Below are 19,405 nucleotides of genomic sequence, written 5' to 3' on the forward strand. Positions count from 1 at the left end.
CTCTCTCTCTCTCTCTCCTCCATCGGCATTACAAACTATGCCATAAACATTTCTATTAGCGGCTGTCATAAACCTTTCCTCCTGCCCAGTGTTGCCTCTGCCGCCTCTCTACCTCCAGCAGCCCCTCCTGCTCACTGTAGCCACGAGAGGGAGAGAGAGAGAGCCGCGCGTTAACCTTCCCTGCCCACGGTCTGTACTTCACTGTCGCCTCGAGCTGTTTCCTGTTCTCTTATCGTGTTCCAGGCAGTAATAGTGTGCAGGAATCATTGAGGGTAAGTGTTTAAGTGGACCCCGTGATGTTGTGTGCTTAGGTTGGTTTGTAGTTGTTCATTTTGATTATTTCTTCCGAAGGTGTGAAGGTTGATTTCGAGAGAGAGAGAGAGAGAGAGAGAGAGAGAGAGAGAGAGAGAACTAATTACATTCTTCTCTCTTGCATATTCTCTATTAAGGATCATCGTAATATTTTCTTTCTAGGATAAGTTACTTTTCTTCCTTACACTGATTACCCCTCCTCCCTCACTCCCCTGCTGTCCACTCAAAATAGGCTCAAAATAGAATAAAACTCAATAGGTGTCAAATTAAATAGACAAAACTGTAGTGAATTTTACCCTTCACTTCGTCACTTGCCTCAGACGTTACAAGGACAGAAGAAGTATCAGGAAGTGGACAAACTAAAAATAACCTCATACGCACAAAAAAAAAAAAAATAAATAAAAAAAAAAAAACAGGAGAGAAATCTGACACACACACAGGAATGCAAGACGCGGGAAAACTCATAGGCCCGTATTGAGAAACACTTTGCTCTCTCACCACGACTATTTTTAGGGCAATAGAGATGAGTAACGGGGTTTTAAAGAGTGTTTCTACAGTTAGTAGTGTAGAAATCTTGTCACTCTGCCTCTAGAATCTTAAAAATACATTAAAAATATCGTATAGATATGAATGAAGCTTTTGAAGTAATGGAGGTGATGCAGAGAAGTGTTTGAGAATACGAGACATATCCTCTTGTGCAGCCTTTTTAACGCGTTCTATGCAGGACGTTTCACTGTTTTTAGTGTGTCTCATCTATTTAATTCTGTCCTCCACTGTGCCAAGATCAAGGTTCCTTTCACAGCAGAATTTAAACTTCTTAAAGGGCCGCCGTGGTGCAGTGGAACCATGTGTGCTTTGGGGTCCGAGGGGTCTCCAAGCGCACGGGTTGGAAGGTTAGAATCCTGTCCATGGTCCGAGTGTAGGTTGGGCCTCCTCACTCGGGGCTTTGAGATAGGAGGTACCCCAAAAAAGTATCCCCTTTAGCCCATAAATTCCCGTGAAAAGCCCACATGGTATAAATAAAAAAAAGAAAAAACTCGTTGTGTTTTGTTTTAAGTCAGTCTCTTTTTGATATGTGTTTTTAAGTCCTAGTTTATATTATACCACTGAAGATGACATAAGAAGATGTGGAAGCGTTTGGCAGAATTAAAGCCAGCGCTCGTTGCTGCCTTTATTATTGGTATCCTCTTGTATTGAAAAGCGAAATGTACTTAAGAATTGGGTGTGACAATATTCTAAATGAGCATTCAACGTGGGATATCTGGTTCATATGGGGAAACTTAGTATAGATATTTTGTGGGCTGGAAATTTGGGTGAGGAAAATATACTGTTTTTCCCACATATCTTTCACTATATCGTCACTTTAATTCTTGGCCTTGCTTTTGTCTTCCTTCCGCCTCCACATTCTCTATTCTTAACTCAAATTGGTCCGCTTCTATTCTTTTACAACGTCTATACCACTGTAATATATTTTTATGTATCTCTTTTCAGTATTTCTGCTACGTCTACTGTCCATGTTATTTATTCCCTCGTTTCAATATTGTTGTCCATGATAGTCAACCCGCAAGAGCGTCGCAGTCTAAGTTAACATTTCACCTCATCAAAAACTCTCCTCTGACTGACTGTCTTCATCCTCCCTCTTCTCTGCTATGTTGTATCTCTTTTTATCTTCTGTCGGACTCTTTCATGTTGTTGTTCTGATCTTAACTGCATACGCACTATCGTCCGATAACCTCACTACACAAAACTCTACTTTCTCTCTTTTGTGTCCACCTCCCTAATACGAAACTTAATTGTACTGTCATTTTTTCTTCTTTTCGCTGGTAAAATCTGGAGCCCTCTGTCTGCTTTTGTATTTCTCTCTAAATATGACAAATTCTTTCAAGAGGAAGGCTTCAGTGCACTTGGCAATGTAACTTTGGATTTCGTTTTGTATACATCAGAAAATCTAGAGGCATACACCTTCAGTGGACATTATTTTCAGTTTTCCTTTTCATTACCTCTTTTCTATTGTTCCGTATTATTGTCTTCTCTTAGTTCAATAATCTCACTAGTCATTTGTTTCCCTCTCATGTGTCCTTCGCTGCTCTCACATCTCATCTGTGGCCATGCTGGGGATCAACGCCCCTCGGAGACATTCAATACCTTTTGTCTTGCTCTAAGCCTCTTGATGATTTATTTTTTGTACACGTGTGGTTGTAAATCAGGGGAAAAAAGTCACCTAAGTGGCGCACCATAAAGTTTTTTGTGTGGTGAACAAACATCGCGGCAGTGAGGACACTTGGCGAGGTGACGAGGTGACAAGTGGTCGCTGACTCAACAAACACGCCTTACTTGTCACCACAATGAAATAGAACCTTGTTGTGAGATGCGATGAACAACAGGGATTGAACAACAGTGAATGAATGACAGGGTATGAAGAACAGTGATTGATCAACAGTGAATGAACAACAGTGAATGAAAAACAAGGAATGAAAAAGTGAATGAACAAGTGAATGAACAACAGTGAATGAACAACAAGGAATGAAGAACAAGGAACGAATAACAGTGAACGAACAGCAGTGAATGAATAACAGTGAGCAAACAGCAATGAATGATCAACAGTGAATGAACAGCAAATAAATAACAGGTAATAACAGACAGGTTTGGTGCGAGATACAATGCAGGAAGAGCAGACACAAAGTACAGGTAAGGGAGGTGAAGGACAGAGACGTGCAGGCAAGTACAGCGGAACATAGGAACAGAGCAGTGAAGCGACACGTACAGCAGTAAACACCAAAGAGATAAATACAATAAATAAATGAATAAATAGCTAAAAATAAAGACGGTGAGTAACTTTTCTATCACACTATATCCTCCCCCTTGCCACCCTAAACACAGCACTGCCTCACCTCGACAAAAGCTTCTGGTAGTCGTTGTAAGAGACAAGCACCATTTGTTTCTCCACCATCCTCTTGAAGTCATCCTGCGGCCCCGCCATGAACGTGACCGGCGCGAAGTATCTGCGGTTCATAGACAGAGAGTTTGGTGAATGTGAGGAGTGATAGACAGGAGAGGGATGACACATTGGCACGTACACAAGGGGCAGTTATACTACGGGATTAGTAAAAGATGTTGGTATTTTTGTGTACGTCTATGCATGTGTGTATTCATTTGTCTGTCTGCTTGTCTCGTATCAATTTATTCAGTTATGTTTCAGTTTAAAAAGATATCGATTTATGATTTGTAAGTATATATCCATTTAAATATGAATAAATCTCACTATGTATCGATTTAAGTAAGTTTGAATCTCACTATGTATCAATTGAAATAAGTATAAACCTAACCACTTATCACTCTAACTCTGTATCTTTATGAAAACGTGTGAACCTAACGAAGCGTGGCTTTAATTAAGTGTCAATGGATATGATTAAAAAAAATGCAGAGAAAGACAACAGCAAAATGAGTTTCCTTCACTGCCAAATTGCTGTCTACAACTACCAACTACCAACTAGGCAAACGTTTTATCATTTATGTAGCTATTGGTCAATTTTTACCATCTTACATGAAAAAATGACGAGAGTAACTTCAATTTCCCGCCAAAAAGACACACACTACTTACTTTTTATAGGGGAAGTTCTGAATGTAAGTCATCATCTCCTCCTTAAACACCTTCAGCGTCATCAAATCCTCCGGCGAGAGTGAGGAGGCGTCGATATCATGCGCTCGCTGCAGGAACTCTTCACACTTGGCCTGTCAACCATACAAACACACATACACATGCCATTAAGATCACGCCTTCACTTTTATCATCCAACGCTGCAGTCTGAACCTTCCTCTCTCGTGATATTCTGCCTCGATTCTCTCAAAATAATGAAGTAATCAAAGCCGTCCACTGTATCAACTTCCTGCAGTCTGAGTTTCCTTCCTTAGTGAATAGCAAGTGAAAGAAAAAAGAGAAAAATCCATCTCACTTGTTTCATCAGTGAAGGAAAGGTACAAACACAACATGAACCAAAGCTGCACACTACATCTATTTTTTTGAGTGTTTGTTTAACCTAATAGATACAAGCTGAAGGAATGGCCATCGAATCACCACAATAACTAAGATTGTTCGCTACACTTGCTTTCTGAGTCTACTCGTAACTTGAATCTTAACCCCTTCAGTACTGGAAAGCATTTTTACCTTCAGTTTTGGGTATGATTAGATTATTTGATTTACATTAGGGAAGGGTCTATGGAGGTCAGAAGATTAATAGCCAGAGTCTTCGCTATTTCAATCCCCACATGAGTTTCTGAAGCTGTATAAAACCACCAAATAGTAACCAGAATAAATATGAAAACACGTCATGATAGTGAAGAAGTTAAGGTTAAGATAAGTTAGATTTGGTTTGGTTTGGTTACGCTACATTACGTTAGGCTATGAAATGTTCACCCGCCTTTGCTGTCTCCTTAAATTTTAATATAAAAAGAGAAACACGACAGAGCGGCAAGCGGTGGGTCAGTATTGCAGCGCCTCTGTGTGACGCACCTTCCGCTGCTGTAGGTGCTGCATGCTGTACGAATCCAGGCGGCCGGCGGTGTTGTCGTTGATGCCCACCTGCAGTAATAACACCATGAGGAAATGAAGAAAAGAAATGACGTATTCATTCATTGTTTCATTGACGTACATCACATCAGAGCCTGAAAATACCATTAAAAACCCGTATATGTCATAAATCCATTGATAAATGCTTTGTTCTCACGCCACGATTATTTTCAAACGCCACTGAGATATTCACGTGGATAAGGTGGTGAGCGTGGGATTGAGCAGACGTCCACGTGTAGGTTCGAATCCCACCATGTACCGCCTTGAAACTTTGCCATTTGTCGAGTGGCTTAAGTTACCTACATGTCATCATAATACCCATGTTCTAGGTGGTTACACCAAAGATGTGCTTGGGTAGATGATATAAGCCCTGATATGGGTACCACTATAAATTGTCTGCGCCACTATCGGATGGAAGCTGAACAATGCTTCCCATACGTAACATAAGAAAAAAGTCATTCTGAAAGCTTTTCAGGGCACGGCGCGGAGTTTAAGCGTACTGACATCACTCAGAAAACCTCTGGTATCTACACTCCGGCTGAGCGAAAGGGCAAACCTGGAGTGAACAGCGCAAAAGGAAAAGAAACTGTGGACGTGTTCATTAAACTAAGATAAAAAAAAAAAACACATCGATTTGCGCAGCTGATACCAAAAAAATACCAGTACCAATACTATGAGCACAAGACGTGGAAAGTTGAAGGTAACCACTCCGTGCGGGCGCGTCCACAGCTGGAATAACTCACCGCACTCACAATTACGTTATTATGGATAATCATGAAGATACACAAAATATCAACTCTGTTACTAGCTCTGATTTTAGATATTACATTATATACTTTAAGTAGTAAACAGAATAACTATTTTTACAAAGATTAATTTACTTTGATTCTGATTAAATTGATTCTTATTGTTTCTTCAAAGCTTCCCTCAATCAAAAATCTTTTGACTGGCTGAAAATCAGTTAACTGACAGAATTTGCATGGAGATTCTCCTCACGTTAAAGGAGCAGTCTTGCGTATATTAAACAATCGCTTTGAAAGGTGGCGGCAACAAAGGCTAAGAAAGTAACCATCACGACACCGAGTCTGAAGGTATACAGTGATGGTGAGAAGTGAAGTAACTTGCTACGCTCGCTGTGGATGTGAGTGGCAGGTTCCCTCGAGCTGAAGTCACCTGATCTGTTAAGAATATGCTAATGTGACAGATTTCTTAACAAAACCGTCCACTGTCAAGATATTGCCCTGACTATACTAAAACCCATCCGTACCTACCCATAGGGCGTTGGCCATGTCTGCCGTGAGACTATGCCCAATCTCCAATAAAAACAAACTACTCACTGTCCTGTAGTCATAGCATTATAAAAAAAATAACGTTCTCAGAACACTCAGAAACCTTAATTAAGTGGTAGATGATATAAATAATTGTCATATACGAAAATAAATTAAGCTAGTTCATATACATGGACGGTGATGTGTCATATCAGGTCAGGCGACGTTGCCACTCACGACCCAGGTGGAATTTCCCGGGAGGTTGGGGGTGAGTCAGGTCGCCACGCACGTGTCGCTTCACTTCTCCTCTGGTCACTACCATGGAAGGACCCCCTGACGCTTCCCCGTCATACACTGTCTTGCGCAGCCAGACCAAGGAATTCATATTCCGCCTTAATAGATATTTCTTGCAAGAGAAAGCAAATCGGGCAACACTCTTACCTTTAACTCAAGCAAGGAACCACTCAATATATTACTGTGTTTCTACTCGTATGTGCACTTATTTGACAAATATGTAAATTACTTGTCTCATTTTCATGTATATAACCAGAATCTTTATTGCATTTAATGTACTATATAGCTGCATAGGTATTTGGGTCTCTTCTGACTTCTTTTAATGAAGTAGAGAACGATCATCACTCCGTTTTCTTTGAAGAAGGTACTGCTATAGTAGTGGCAACGTCGCACCCAAGAGGAGCCACACCTTGTGGGTAGCTACGGATGAGTTCTAGTATAACCACCCCTGCAATCTTTGAAAACAGTTCTTATGAGAGCTTAGACCAGGGTTTCTCAACCGGGGTTCCCCGGAACCCTAAGATTCCGCAGAAGGTCCTTAAGGGTTTCCCAAGAACAAGTGAGATAAGCTAATGCACTTTTGACTTTTTATTTAATTTCATGTACGTAATATAACTAAACACGCACAATATATTATTGGTTATTGTAATATTATAATATATTATTTTTCCTTAAACTAGATATTCAATAATTTATATTATGATATTTATCACGTGAAATACGATAAAATAAAATGAGAAATATATGGTATATAATTTTGTTTTTGCGCAGGGGTTCCTTGAGACATGTAATTTATTCTAAGGGTTACTCAAGAGTAAAAAGGTTGAGAAACGCTGCCTTAGAATACAGGCCTTCCAAATAATACATTGAACCTCATGAAAGTAAACATCACATGCGCCACGTTACCAAGACACAACCTTGACTGACCTGAGTGGCGAACTGTGGGTAATCTTGCGTCTTCCAGTGCCAGTAGTCCTGAGTGAGGGCGAGCAGGTCCGGGCGGGGTGTGGCGAGGGGCGGCGGGGGCGGGGCAGAGGTCACTATCGCCGCCAAGCCCACCACCACCGCCACCACCGCAGCCGCCACCGTGTGTTCTGCCGCTGTCCAGAGTCTCATCGCTTTCTGGGGAGGCGAGAAGAAAATGGAGGTGTTAATTTGTCTGGTTGTGTTTGTGTCCTCAATGAAGAGAAACCATTAAGCCCACTTTTGTTCCACCCACCACTCAGTCTGCCTCAGAGCTTCATTTGAGACATTCGTTCCTGTTTAAGCTCGTATTCTCAAACACTTCTGTGCTTCACCTCTACTATTTCAAAGGGCTTTATCTAAATCTACACTAATATTTTAAGATATTTTTACGGTTTTAGAAGCAGAGTGATAAGATTTTGACATTATTAACTGGATAAATACTCTTGAAAACCCAGCTACTCATCACTATGGACTTTGAAAATTTGCCGTAGTGAGAGAGCAAAGTGCTTCTGTATATGGGTCTAAGGTTCAGCTGCGCCACCGCCATCAGAGTAAGAATAAGATGTGTGAGGAGGGAAAAGTCCCTGACTCACGTGTGGGGGTGTGGTCACTGTAGGTTACAGCCCTGAGTCACAGTACAAATAAACACCAGGAAGCCCACTATTGTTCCCATTTTTCTGGCGTGTCTAATCATTTTAAAGCTCCCTATTGCTTGAGGACTAACAACATTATTTTACTTGAGAGCCTATACTTTCCTTTAAATCCAATGCTATGACATTTTAACCGATTACTTCTCGTCTTAGTGTATTATATTACCCTTGCTTTGACGTTTGAGCAAGTTAAGTGCCAAAAATACCACTCTCTTTGCAAGCCGCCGTGGTGCAGTGGAATCATGCGTGCGCTTGGAGGTCTCCAAGCGCACGGGTTCGAATCCTGTCCACGGTCCGAGTGTAGGTTGGGCCTCCTCACTCGGGGCTTTGAGATAGGAGGTACCAGCAAAAAATATCCACTTTAGTCCATAAATTCCCGTGAAAAGCCCACATGGAATAAAAAAAAACGTTGAAAATAAGAGCTGGATATATGAAAAAATCGGGAATAAATCAAGGTTAATGAGTGAATAAGTGAATACATGTAAATTAAGTAAACAACTCCATTAGAAACGTAAAAGGCTAAGAAATAATTATGTGACATGTGTAAAACAAGTACATTTTTATTACAGCAAACTGGTAAAGTGTTGCCGTGTCATACTTCCTCAGCCTTGTTTCACATCACGCACCTTCACACACCCAGGGGAACACAAAACACAATGCATTATCTGTCTGTCTTTCTTCATATCCTTATCTTGGTCTGTCTTCGCACTGAGAATTTTTTGTTTCAAGCTGCGTGAAGTCAGCAGTGCAGTTCCCCGAGACTTTATTCAGCCAAATCCTTGACTTTTCTACACTTTTTGTTTTGCATCAGAGAATAAAACATAAAGGAAGATACAAAAGTTATGCGTTGGAGTAATTTTCATAAGACGTATTTGTATTCACCTGTTACCTCTATTTACTTTCTTTTATTGCTTCCATTTGGCTCACCACTGACGACCTGATTAATAAGTGTTCCAGCAACGCTCAAGTCTCTTCCCCCTCTTGAACTAAACATTTATTTCATTATTTTTATATCTAATGGTACCGAACTTAATTTTTCATGGAGGAAAAAGCTGGCTGAGGACAACACATAACGGATAAAAAAGTGTCCACTTAGTTGCCAGTTCCCTTGCAGGTCCGAGAGAGTGAGCCAATAAAGGAATAATGTTTTGATACCTTCCTCTTAGGTGAAGCCAGGTCATTGGAACTTGGAATACAGAAACAGGCAGAGAGTTCTAGAGTTTACTAGAGTTTCCACCATATTTAGTAAGATACACTTATACATACATTGATCTAGAAAGAAAATGGTTATATCGAATGTACCAGATATAATCTCACTCAGGTTATACATAATTAGTAAGATTTTTCTTTTTAATTTTCATTTATAAAGGACGAGTACATTTTTGCATGCTAATAAACCCGAAGCTATCTCTGCAATGGTCACGCTATGTTAACACCATGGACACTGAAAGTACTTCCCATAAACACACGAAAAACAAAGAATAACATGTATTTATGAAGCAATTTAACTATCAAAGAGACAAAATAAAAAAGAATCTTGTCGTAGGTGCAGGACTTTCATCTAATGTGCCATCAAAGTGGGTTCCTTTATAAACCAATTAATTAATCAGTCAATGAAGCAAGGAAAACGGCAATTTGTCCCTTTATTCTAGCCAACTTTCTCGGACCTTCAAGAGGACTGGCAGCAAAGTAGGTCCTTTTCTTTCGTTTCATGTTTCCTTTGGCCAGTTTTCCCTCTTACATTGCAAAAAATCAAACGCCAACCACACCAAACAAGCAGTGAAACATCGAGAGGTGAGCTGGCGCCAACTTATGAAAACACCGAAGCTTCCTTTCCAAACGAACTAACCAGAAGCAACGCGAATACATCTCACCCACAGAGACTCCCTCAGCGGCTGGATGACACAGGCGCTCCGTGGGCAATAGTCGTTCAAAGTCGTTTATTTTGGCAGTAACTCTGATAAGAAGATGATACGGAACAAAAGACATAACAAAACGATTTAAGCTGCAAAAGACGCAAAAGAGAATGGTTTAAGCTGCAAAAGACCTATAAGAGAATACTTTAAGCTGCAAAAGACCCATAAGAGAATGATTTAAGCTGCAAAAATCCATAAAAGAATGATTTTAGCTGCAAGAGATCATAAGAAGAGGATTTAAGCTGTAAGAGACGCATGAAATGAGTCAAGCTGCAAAAGACCATTAGAAGAGGATTTGAGCTGAAAGAGACCCATAAGAATACGATTTAAGCTGCAAGACACCCCATAAGAATACGAATTAAGCTGCAAGAAGCCTATAAAATGAATTAAGCTGCAAAGACCAATAGATGACGATATAAGTTACAAAAGATCAAACGAAGACGATTTAAGCTGCAAGAGACCTATAAGAAGACGATTTAAGCTGTAAGAGACCCATGAGATAATTATTTAAGCTGAAAGAGACCATAAAAAGACGGTTTAAGCTGGAAGAGACCTATAAGACGACGATTTAAGCTGTAAGAGAGATAATTATTTAAGCTGAAAGAGGCCACAAAAGACGGTTTAAGCTTCAAGAACCTATAAAAAGGTGATTTAAGCTGTAAGAGACCATGAGATAATTATTTAAGCTGAAAGACACCACAAAAAGACGGTTTAAGCTGGAAGAGACCCATAAGAAGGTGATTTAAGCTGTAAGACTCCCATGAGAGAATGATTTAAGCTGCAAGAGACAAGTGGCTACATAGGAACAAAAGTAGGTAAAAGTAAGAGAAGCTTTAAGAAGCCACTAGACCTACACTTGTCAGTCTCTTTATAGAATATATCTCGTATCCCCTGTCACTCACATTTACAAATTTATCTAGTCTTATTTCAAATTCGTCCGTCCTTCCTTTCATGTGCTGTACTGCCAAACACGAACCTGGATTTTTGTTCCCTTCTCTGACGTCAAAGGAACTACAGTGAAACAGCAAACAGCAGTAAACGTGTTGACCGCTGAAGAAAAAGTCCATGGTTGTGTTCTTAATTAACCTCTTCAGTACTCCTACCATGATTCGTTTTCATAATTATTCTGTTTTATCATTTGGTGATTTTTATAAAGCTTCAGAATCTTATGTGGAGATTACAATAGTGAAGACTGTGGCCATTAATCTGCTGACTGCCATAGATGCTTCCTGATGTAAATAAAATCGTCTAATCATATCCAAAAATTCAAGTTAAAAGCGCATCCCAATACGGAAGGAGTTCAACGTTTTCGTCTATCATAGGAATAATTTTTCAAACGCTACCGAGACACAAGTTCTCATGGATGCTCCACTACTGACGGTGTGGAATCATTGTTAAGTCTACCGTTTCCCTTTGATATGCAAGAGTTTTTTTACTCTACAAACAATACATGAAGTAATTATATGCATCTACCTAAAAGCAAGTCATTTAAAGAATATATTTTTACTATTTTTATTCAACCTAATGTTTAAAGGTGACCTTATTAACAAGAAAAAATGTTCTAGAGTGGTTAGAGATTAAGGAAAACGGTGTTAAGTACCAGTGAAAGAGTTAAACTACATTCCAATAGACCCACAAAAACACCCTTGAAAACCACAATGACTTCCACTACGGTCTGCTAAAATGTAGTCTCCATAGAACACGAACACGTTTAAGAATACAAAGACGGTAAGCTGCGTTCATAAACCAAGATATGCACGGTAGTACTGGCGAAAGCACTTTCTTTTTCACACCAGACTGTTTGCGATGAGTAACATTAAATTCAGGCGTCACAGTAGGTGAGTAAAGGCGATGGCTATTTCTCTTTCCATGCGAAGGTGTTTGTGATGAGCTACACAGTCCAATCCATGAAACTGATGATCTTTCCTTATCACAAAGTTCAAAATGTTGACTAAATTCCCCTGGTGTGTTTCAATAGTGCGGAAAGCCTTGCAATGAGGACTGAGGAGCGAGACAGCTTGATGTGTGTGCTGTGCGATGCAAAACTGTACAATGTTTCATCAAGCTGCTTTCCTCCTTCCAATAGCCAGGTTGAGGCAGAGACAATGCAGTTCACTAGACTAACCTCATGTACGTATGTGTGACGGTCACTGCAGGGGACTAATGACTGGCCAAGGGGAACACAAAACGAAAAAAAAGAGTCCCACTTAGTTTGCCAGTCCCCTTGCAGGTCCGAGAGATTTAGCCCTCCTCCCTAAAAAAATAATAAATAAAGGATTACTGTCTTGAAACGTAAAATAAGTTGTAGTACATACTTATATTATTTCTATGTTTTAAACAGTGAATAAATAAACTTATGAACTGTTTTATCCTTCAGGTATTCAAAGTCGTAACTCAAAAACAGAATTGTCCTCAGATGCAGATGATGTGTACTGTACGTTCACTCGACACTTGTACCTTGTGACACAGCACCACAACGAGTCGTATTCTGAAACACTATGCTGTCTCACCACGGATATTTTCAAGGGACACAGAGATAGATAAGACAGGTTAGTAATGGTGTTTCTCCTGTAAATTATTTAGCAACCATATTCACTTGCCACTAGAGCCATGAAAACACCATTGAAAAATTGTGTCACTTGAACAAGAGGCTTTTGGAAGAGTAAAGGTGCGGTACTGAAGTGTTTCTAAATATGGTCCTCCAGAATCTTGTTACCTTTTCACTAACACCTTCCCCATAATCACTCCCCCGCCACTTTTACACTACAGTCTCTCTTAAATGATTATGTCGTCTAGTTAGAAGAAGACACATGAACCTTTTCTATAGCTTTCTCTTCCCTACGTGTCTATTATATAAAGAAAAACAACCTCTTGATCTTTTTCAAATGTTGTTGCAAGCAATGTTTTTTTTTCTCTCCCTCGAGCTCTAAATGTAAACAGAAGACGACCATTGTGCTAAAAGAACATTAAATAACGGTGAATTTTGTTATATTTTTCAATTTACTGATGGCAGAACACTTTTCTAGTCCAATTAAATGTGATTTTTACTTATACCTAATTATACGAGAGAGAGAGAGAGAGAGAGAGAGAGAGAGAGAGAGAGAGAGAGAGAGAGAGAGAGAGAGAGAGAGAGAGAGAGAGAGAGAGAGAGAGAGAGAGAGAGAGAGAGAGAGAGAGAGAGAGAGAGAGAGAGAGAGAGATCAACTAACATCAATTCAGGAGAAGAAAACGAACTACTACTGTCCTTTCCCTTGACAAATAACAGCGTTGTAAATCAGATAGCGATGGTCAAGCCTCAGTGTTTGTTAGGGCGTCACTCCGGTGCTTTGTGACTCAGCATTGTGTGTCTGTGGTCCTGATCGAACTATGAAGAGTGAGTGTCGTGAATACTGACAGACTGACTGACTGACTGTATGAATGACGGACTGACTGACTGACTGTATGAATGGCGGGCTGGCTGACGGACTGATTGTATGAATGACTGAGTGACTGACCTGAATGAATGACTGACTGATTAATAGGTATAAATCACTCTAACACTGAGATCATACACTGCGCCTCAAACGATGAATAAGATAGATAAATGAAATAGATAAATAAAAATAGGTAGATAAATAATAAATGAAATAGATAAATAAAAATAAGTATATAGATAAAACATAACAAGCGAATATTGATAAAAGACAAAATAATAAGAAGAAAAGAAAATATGAACGATTATATCAAGCAAAAAAAAAACAATCATTAACACGCTTTTCACTTCATTCATACACTCTGAAGGATGGGGCCGCCGTGGTGCAGTCGACCTCCCGCTCTTTGTGAGCCCCAGGGTTCTCAAGTCCATGGGTTCGAATCCCGGCCACGATCCGAGGTCAGGAAGGGCATCCACTCGGGGTAACGGTTCCCAAATGCTTAAACCAAAAGTCCTCCTGACTCTTCTCTGTCAGGAGGCACCGTTCTAGCCCTAATGTAATAGGGGAACCGGACGTAAAAACTAAGAAAAAAAAAGTAAACAAAAAAAATATATATACACTCTGAACTATGTTACTGAGCAAATAGCAACGTTTACATATTGTGGACTTCATTCACACACCCTCGTCAATCTTACTTTGGTCCGTATTGAGAAGCGCTTTGCTCTCTCACCACGACTATTTTCCAAGGCCACATAAATGATTAGCGGGATTTTCAAGAGTGTTTCTCCAGTTGATAATGTAGAAATCTTATCAATCTGCCTCTAGAACCTAAAAACACCTTAAAAAACTCGTGTGCACCTAAATTGATCCTTTGAAATAATGGAAGTGAAGCACAGAAATGTTTGAGGGTATGCGCCTTTTTACATCGTCTACTTCATTCATACACACACTCAACAATCTTACTTAACAAATATCCACTGTAATAGTTTAAATGTTCGGCTCACTGGACCTCCTCCTTTGCTGTCAGTCGTAGCTTCAGAAATTACATACTTTAAACACGCACCAGATCATTTCATTAGGGCCGAGAGGAAGACGAAGAGATAGTTAAGCAAAGTGTGTAGGTACAATATTCTCAAAAGCCAGTGATATGTTCTGAAATTATATGCTAAACTTGTACCAGTCTATAGTTTCTTACGTTTGAGAAGAAGCCAAAAGGCCGACCAGGAGAAGCAAGTTGGCATCATGTTCTGTAAATTCTCGGAGCTTTTATCTAAACCTGTAGACTTGAGTGGAAGATCAAAAGACTAACGGCGCCATATGACTTTCAATTGTGGAGCAGTATTCAGAAACGCTCAACAAACTATTTTCAGAGATCACAGAGATGATTTGCCTCGTTCTCAAGACTATTTCGTCTGTAAATAATTTGGAAATTGTGTTAATTTGTCACTAAAACTAGAGAGACACCCTTAAAACCCCGCGTAACTTAAACTACAGACTTTTGAAATAGTGGAGGTGCAGTGTAGAAGAGTTTTAGAATACTATCGTCAATCACTCAGTAATTGAAAGACGAAAGAATAACCTCAGTTCAATTGGAAGAATATTAGGAAGCAGAGTAAGAGAGAGGTAAGCTGACAGATATACACGAATGGAATAATAAGGACTGGAGAGAGGAAAGGCTGGGCATCTGCTGTAACTGACGAGAGAGAGAGAGAGAGAGAGAGAGAGAGAGAGAGAGAGAGAGAGAGAGAGAGAGAGAGAGAGAGAGAGAGAGAGAGAGAGAGAGAGAGAGAGAGAGAGAGAGAGAGAGAGAGAGAGAGAGAGAGAGAGAGAGAGAGAGAGAGAGAGAGAGAGAGAGAAAAACAGAGAGAGAGAGAGAGAGAGAGAGGGGAACTGGGAACTGGCCACCAAGAATCCATCCCTCCCCTCAGCAAGCAGGACGGTACTGTCGCCACCAGCAGTAAGGAGAGGGCACAGTTGCTGGCTTCCTTGTTTGCTGGAAAAATGAAGGTGGGGAATCCACAGCAGCCACCGCCTCAGCTGGTCCAGCAATGTGAGAAGACTGTCACCATGGTGGAGGTGACGCATCAGCAGGTGAAGCGATTATTGCGGGGGCTGGACACACAGAAAGCTACCGGCCCTGATGACATCAGCCCGCACCTGCTGAAGCGATGCTCCCAGGAACTGGCTGCCCCTCTCACCCAAGTCTTCACAACTTGTGTACGGGAAAACGTCTGGCCTTCAGTGTGGAAGGAGGCTCGAGTAGTTCCTGCACACAAAAAGCTCCAGGACGGACCCAAAAAACTACAGACCCATATCCCTGTTGTCAGTGGTGGGTAAAGTGTTTGAGAGGGTCGTGGCAGAGGTGGTGTGTAGCCATCTCAAGGACAATGCCCTCCTCTCAGACCAACAGTTTGGGTTCAGACCTGGAAGGTCAACCTCCGACCTAATGATGCTTCTCACCAGGCATTGGCAGGACGCCCTCGACGACGGCAAGGACACTATAGTGGTTGCTTTGGACATAGCAGGAGCTTTTGATAAAGTATGGCACAACGGATTACTAGAAAAGCTTCGTGCTAAAGGCATCCAGGGTGGCTTGCTACGACTCTTGGGAAATTACCTGCAGGACAGAAGCCTCAAGGTGGTTGTCAACGGGCAAACATCTGAGTCCCTGCCTGTGGAGGCATCAGTGCCACAGGGTTCAATTCTTGGCCCACTCCTGTGGAATATCTACGTGGATGATCTTCTCCAGCTACTGCCAGGAGTCATGGCCTATGCTGATGACTGCACCCTCTCCTATACCTATCCACGCCAGGACAGTGGGCGGGCTGCTGAGGCCATCAATCAGCAGCTACGAGTGATAAAGGAGTGGGGTGCTCGCTGGCAAGTGACATTCGCGCCGGAGAAGACACAAGCAATGGTTGTCTCTCGGTCCCCAGCCGCCATGGCAGCAATGGCAGGAAAGTTGTCTTTTGGCGCTGCTGCCCTCCCACCCAAGATGACGTCAAGATACTTGGAGTGGAGGTGGATCGAGGGCTGAGGTTTGACAGGCATGTCAAAACCATTGCCAAGAAAGCCTCTCACAGGATCTCCGCTCTCAGAAGGATCGCCAGTTTCCTCGACAGGAAGGGGAGACTGCTGCTGTACAAGGCACAGGTGCGGCCCCACCTTGAATACGCAGCTCTCTCCTGGATGTCCTGTGCCGCCACACACAGAAGGAGACTGGACAGCATCCAACGCCGCGCCATACGGCTAGTAGATGCTGCACTACCACCTCACCCAGAGCCTGAGCGTCCCCTTGATTCACTGGAACACCGCAGAGACGTGGCGGCGATCGTAGTGTTCCATAAGGCACAGGTGCAAAGAGTGCCACATCTGGCAGGGCTGCGTCATCCTCTAAGAGTCACCGCACGGAGCACGAGAACGGTGCTCAATGGTGGTGACGCCGTAGAGGTGCCGCGATCCCACGGGTGTCAGCATCAACGCACCTTCGCAGGACGCGTCTCCAGGATGTGGAACTTGTTCACGGCCGCGGTGCCTCACGTCCAGGAGATGAACACTCACAGTGTCAAACTGATGGCACATAAGTGGAGACAGACACTGCCAACTCCTCTGACACTCTTTGTGACGTGACACTCAGTGTAGTGCAGTGCGTGAATAGTGCTAGTGAAGTGAAACGAATAGTGCTCCATTTACATGCTGACCATCTTGTATATTATCTATTTTTAAGTCTTGTAAATATTGTAGAGAAATAGATTGTAGTACCCTTAGAATAGGTAGCACACGACAGTGCGCCTTTGGGTACATGTTCCTTTGTATTAAGTTTTGTTTAAATAAAAAAAAAAAAAAAAGAGAGAGAGAGAGAGAGAGAGAGAGAGAGAGAGAGAGAGAGAGAGAGAGAGAGAGAGAGAGAGAGAGAGAGAGAGAGAGAGAGAGAGAGAGAGAGAGAGAGAGAGAGAGAGAGAGAGAGAGAGAGAGAGAGAGAGAGAGAGAGAGAGAGAGAGAGAGAGAGAGAGAGAGAGAGAGAGAGAGAGAGAGAGAGAGAGAGAGAGAGAGAGAGAGAGAGAGAGAGAGAGAGAGAGAGAGAGAGAGAGAGAGAGAGAGAGAGAGAGAGAGAGAGAGAGAGAGAGAGAGAGAGAGAGAGAGAGAGAGAGAGAGAGAGAGAGAGAGAGAGAGAGAGAGAGAGAGAGAGAGAGAGAGAGAGAGAGAGAGAGAGAGAGAGAGAGAGAGAGAGAGAGAGAGAGAGAGAGAGAGAGAGAGAGAGAGAGAGAGAGAGAGAGAGAGAGAGAGAGAGAGAGAGAGAGAGAGAGAGAGAGAGAGAGAGAGAGAGAGAGAGAGAGAGAGAGAGAGAGAGAGAGAGAGAGAGAGAGAGAGAGAGAGAGAGAGAGAGAGAGAGAGAGAGAGAGAGAGAGAGAGAGAGAGAGAGAGAGAGAGAGAGAGAGAGAGAGGTGAGTCATTCCTTGGATGTGTCAATGTCTGCAGGGGCGCGGCAATTTGGCAAGGTAAGGAGTGCAAGTTACTGGGGTTTTCGATAGTGTTTTAGTGACATTTGCGATAGTTAGAGAAAAAAATTCGTTTCACAATAATAAGAACTAGACTCGTCATATCTACATCCTCTGAATACAGTCCGTATGTGAAAGCAAGGCGTTGGAAAAGACGTGCCCTAATCTGAGCCTCATTTTCTTAACCCCTTCCGTACTGAGACACATTTTCACCTTGATTTTGGGGTATGATTAGACGATTTTATTTGTATTAAGGAAGGCCTATGAAGGTCGAAAGATCAATGGCCAAAGGGTTTACTATTTTGATCCCAACATATGTTTCTGAAGCTGTACAAAATCGCCAATCAGTAACCAGAATGAATATGAAAACGCGTCCTGCTACTGAAGAGATTAATTAGTTTGGCATCTGTCCCGAATACATTTAACAGGGTCTAATAAACGGCATTGTGGTTTCAAAAGACGGTTCCGTTGTTCGAGTGATAATTTAACAGACACTACACAGTCAGCAGGAAAAAGAAAATTAATGTGAATCTGATAATCATTTCTGAGTTTTGAAAATAATGGTTAAAAAGTAAACATAGCTTAGAAATTAAAGCTCAAATCAGATGATAGAGTCTTAAACGTCTCATTCTCTCTTAAAGCTTAAAAAGTATAATTTGAAAGGCCACAGCGACGATCAGTTAGGTTCATATAACTATTCTTCTCACTCAAAGCAGAATATTTGTTGAACAATCATTAAAATCTCAAAAGCGCTCTTGAAAATCACAAAATCTTTCCAGCCTATTAGAATTAGCTGGGATAATTATCTACACCGTTTAACAATAAGGACTTACAGGGTGAGGAAGAAGGCCACCTACTAACAGCCTCTCTCCACCAAATTTCCTTTCCAGACTCATTCTCTGTGACATAACATTAAATAAGGTTCGTATTCAGAAACGCTTTGCTCTCTCACCATGACTAATTTCCAAGGCCACAGAGATGATTAGCGGGGTTTTCAAGAGTGTTTCTCCAGTCAATCATGTAGAAATCTTGTCACTTTGCCTCTACAACCTTAGAAAAATCATGTAAATTTAAACAGAGCCTTTTGAAATAATGGAGATGAAGCGCAGAAGTGGTTGAGAATACGACCCTAAATCTCTACGATATGCAACAATTTGGACACTAAACATAATGTATAGTGTATTTTTAACAGTCAGAGAGAGAGAGAGAGAGAGAGAGAGAGATGGTAGTGTGTGTGTGTGTGTGTGTGTGTGTGTGTGTGTGTGTGTGTGTGTGTGTGTGTGTGTGGGTGGGTGGGTGGGTGCGTGTGTGGGTTTTAGAATAATGAATTTTGGAATTATTATCTAGCGTAGTGTTTGAAGATGGCTGTAGCGCAAGAATAAATGTCTCAAGTGGAGAAAATGTCAAATGGAAGAAGAGTAGAATTTAATTATCTGAAGTGGTTAAAAAAAATATGGAAAGAGGAAAATAAAGCAACAGTGGGAAGGCTGAAGCAAAATAAATAGTTCAATGAAGATGTC

General features: G+C 41.4%; 1 protein-coding gene across 3 annotated transcripts in view; it reads right to left on the bottom strand.

Moving 5' to 3' along the window:
* The window catches only part of LOC123515505, a 105,050-nt gene that overhangs the window by 10,694 nt on the left and 74,951 nt on the right, over positions 1-19,405 (bottom strand). For all 3 annotated transcript variants that reach the window (XM_045274174.1, XM_045274176.1, XM_045274175.1), the window contains exons 3-6: positions 7,369-7,563; positions 4,823-4,891; positions 3,914-4,044; positions 3,204-3,314 (exon numbers count right to left, since the gene is read on the bottom strand). In XM_045274174.1, coding sequence (XP_045130109.1) covers positions 3,204-3,314; positions 3,914-4,044; positions 4,823-4,891; positions 7,369-7,557 — 500 coding nt within the window. In that variant the 5' untranslated portion in view covers positions 7,558-7,563. The remainder of the gene's footprint in view (positions 1-3,203; positions 3,315-3,913; positions 4,045-4,822; positions 4,892-7,368; positions 7,564-19,405) is intronic.

Source organism: Portunus trituberculatus, chromosome 39 (assembly GCF_017591435.1).
Source record: "Portunus trituberculatus isolate SZX2019 chromosome 39, ASM1759143v1, whole genome shotgun sequence".
Classification (NCBI taxonomy): domain Eukaryota; kingdom Metazoa; phylum Arthropoda; class Malacostraca; order Decapoda; family Portunidae; genus Portunus; species Portunus trituberculatus.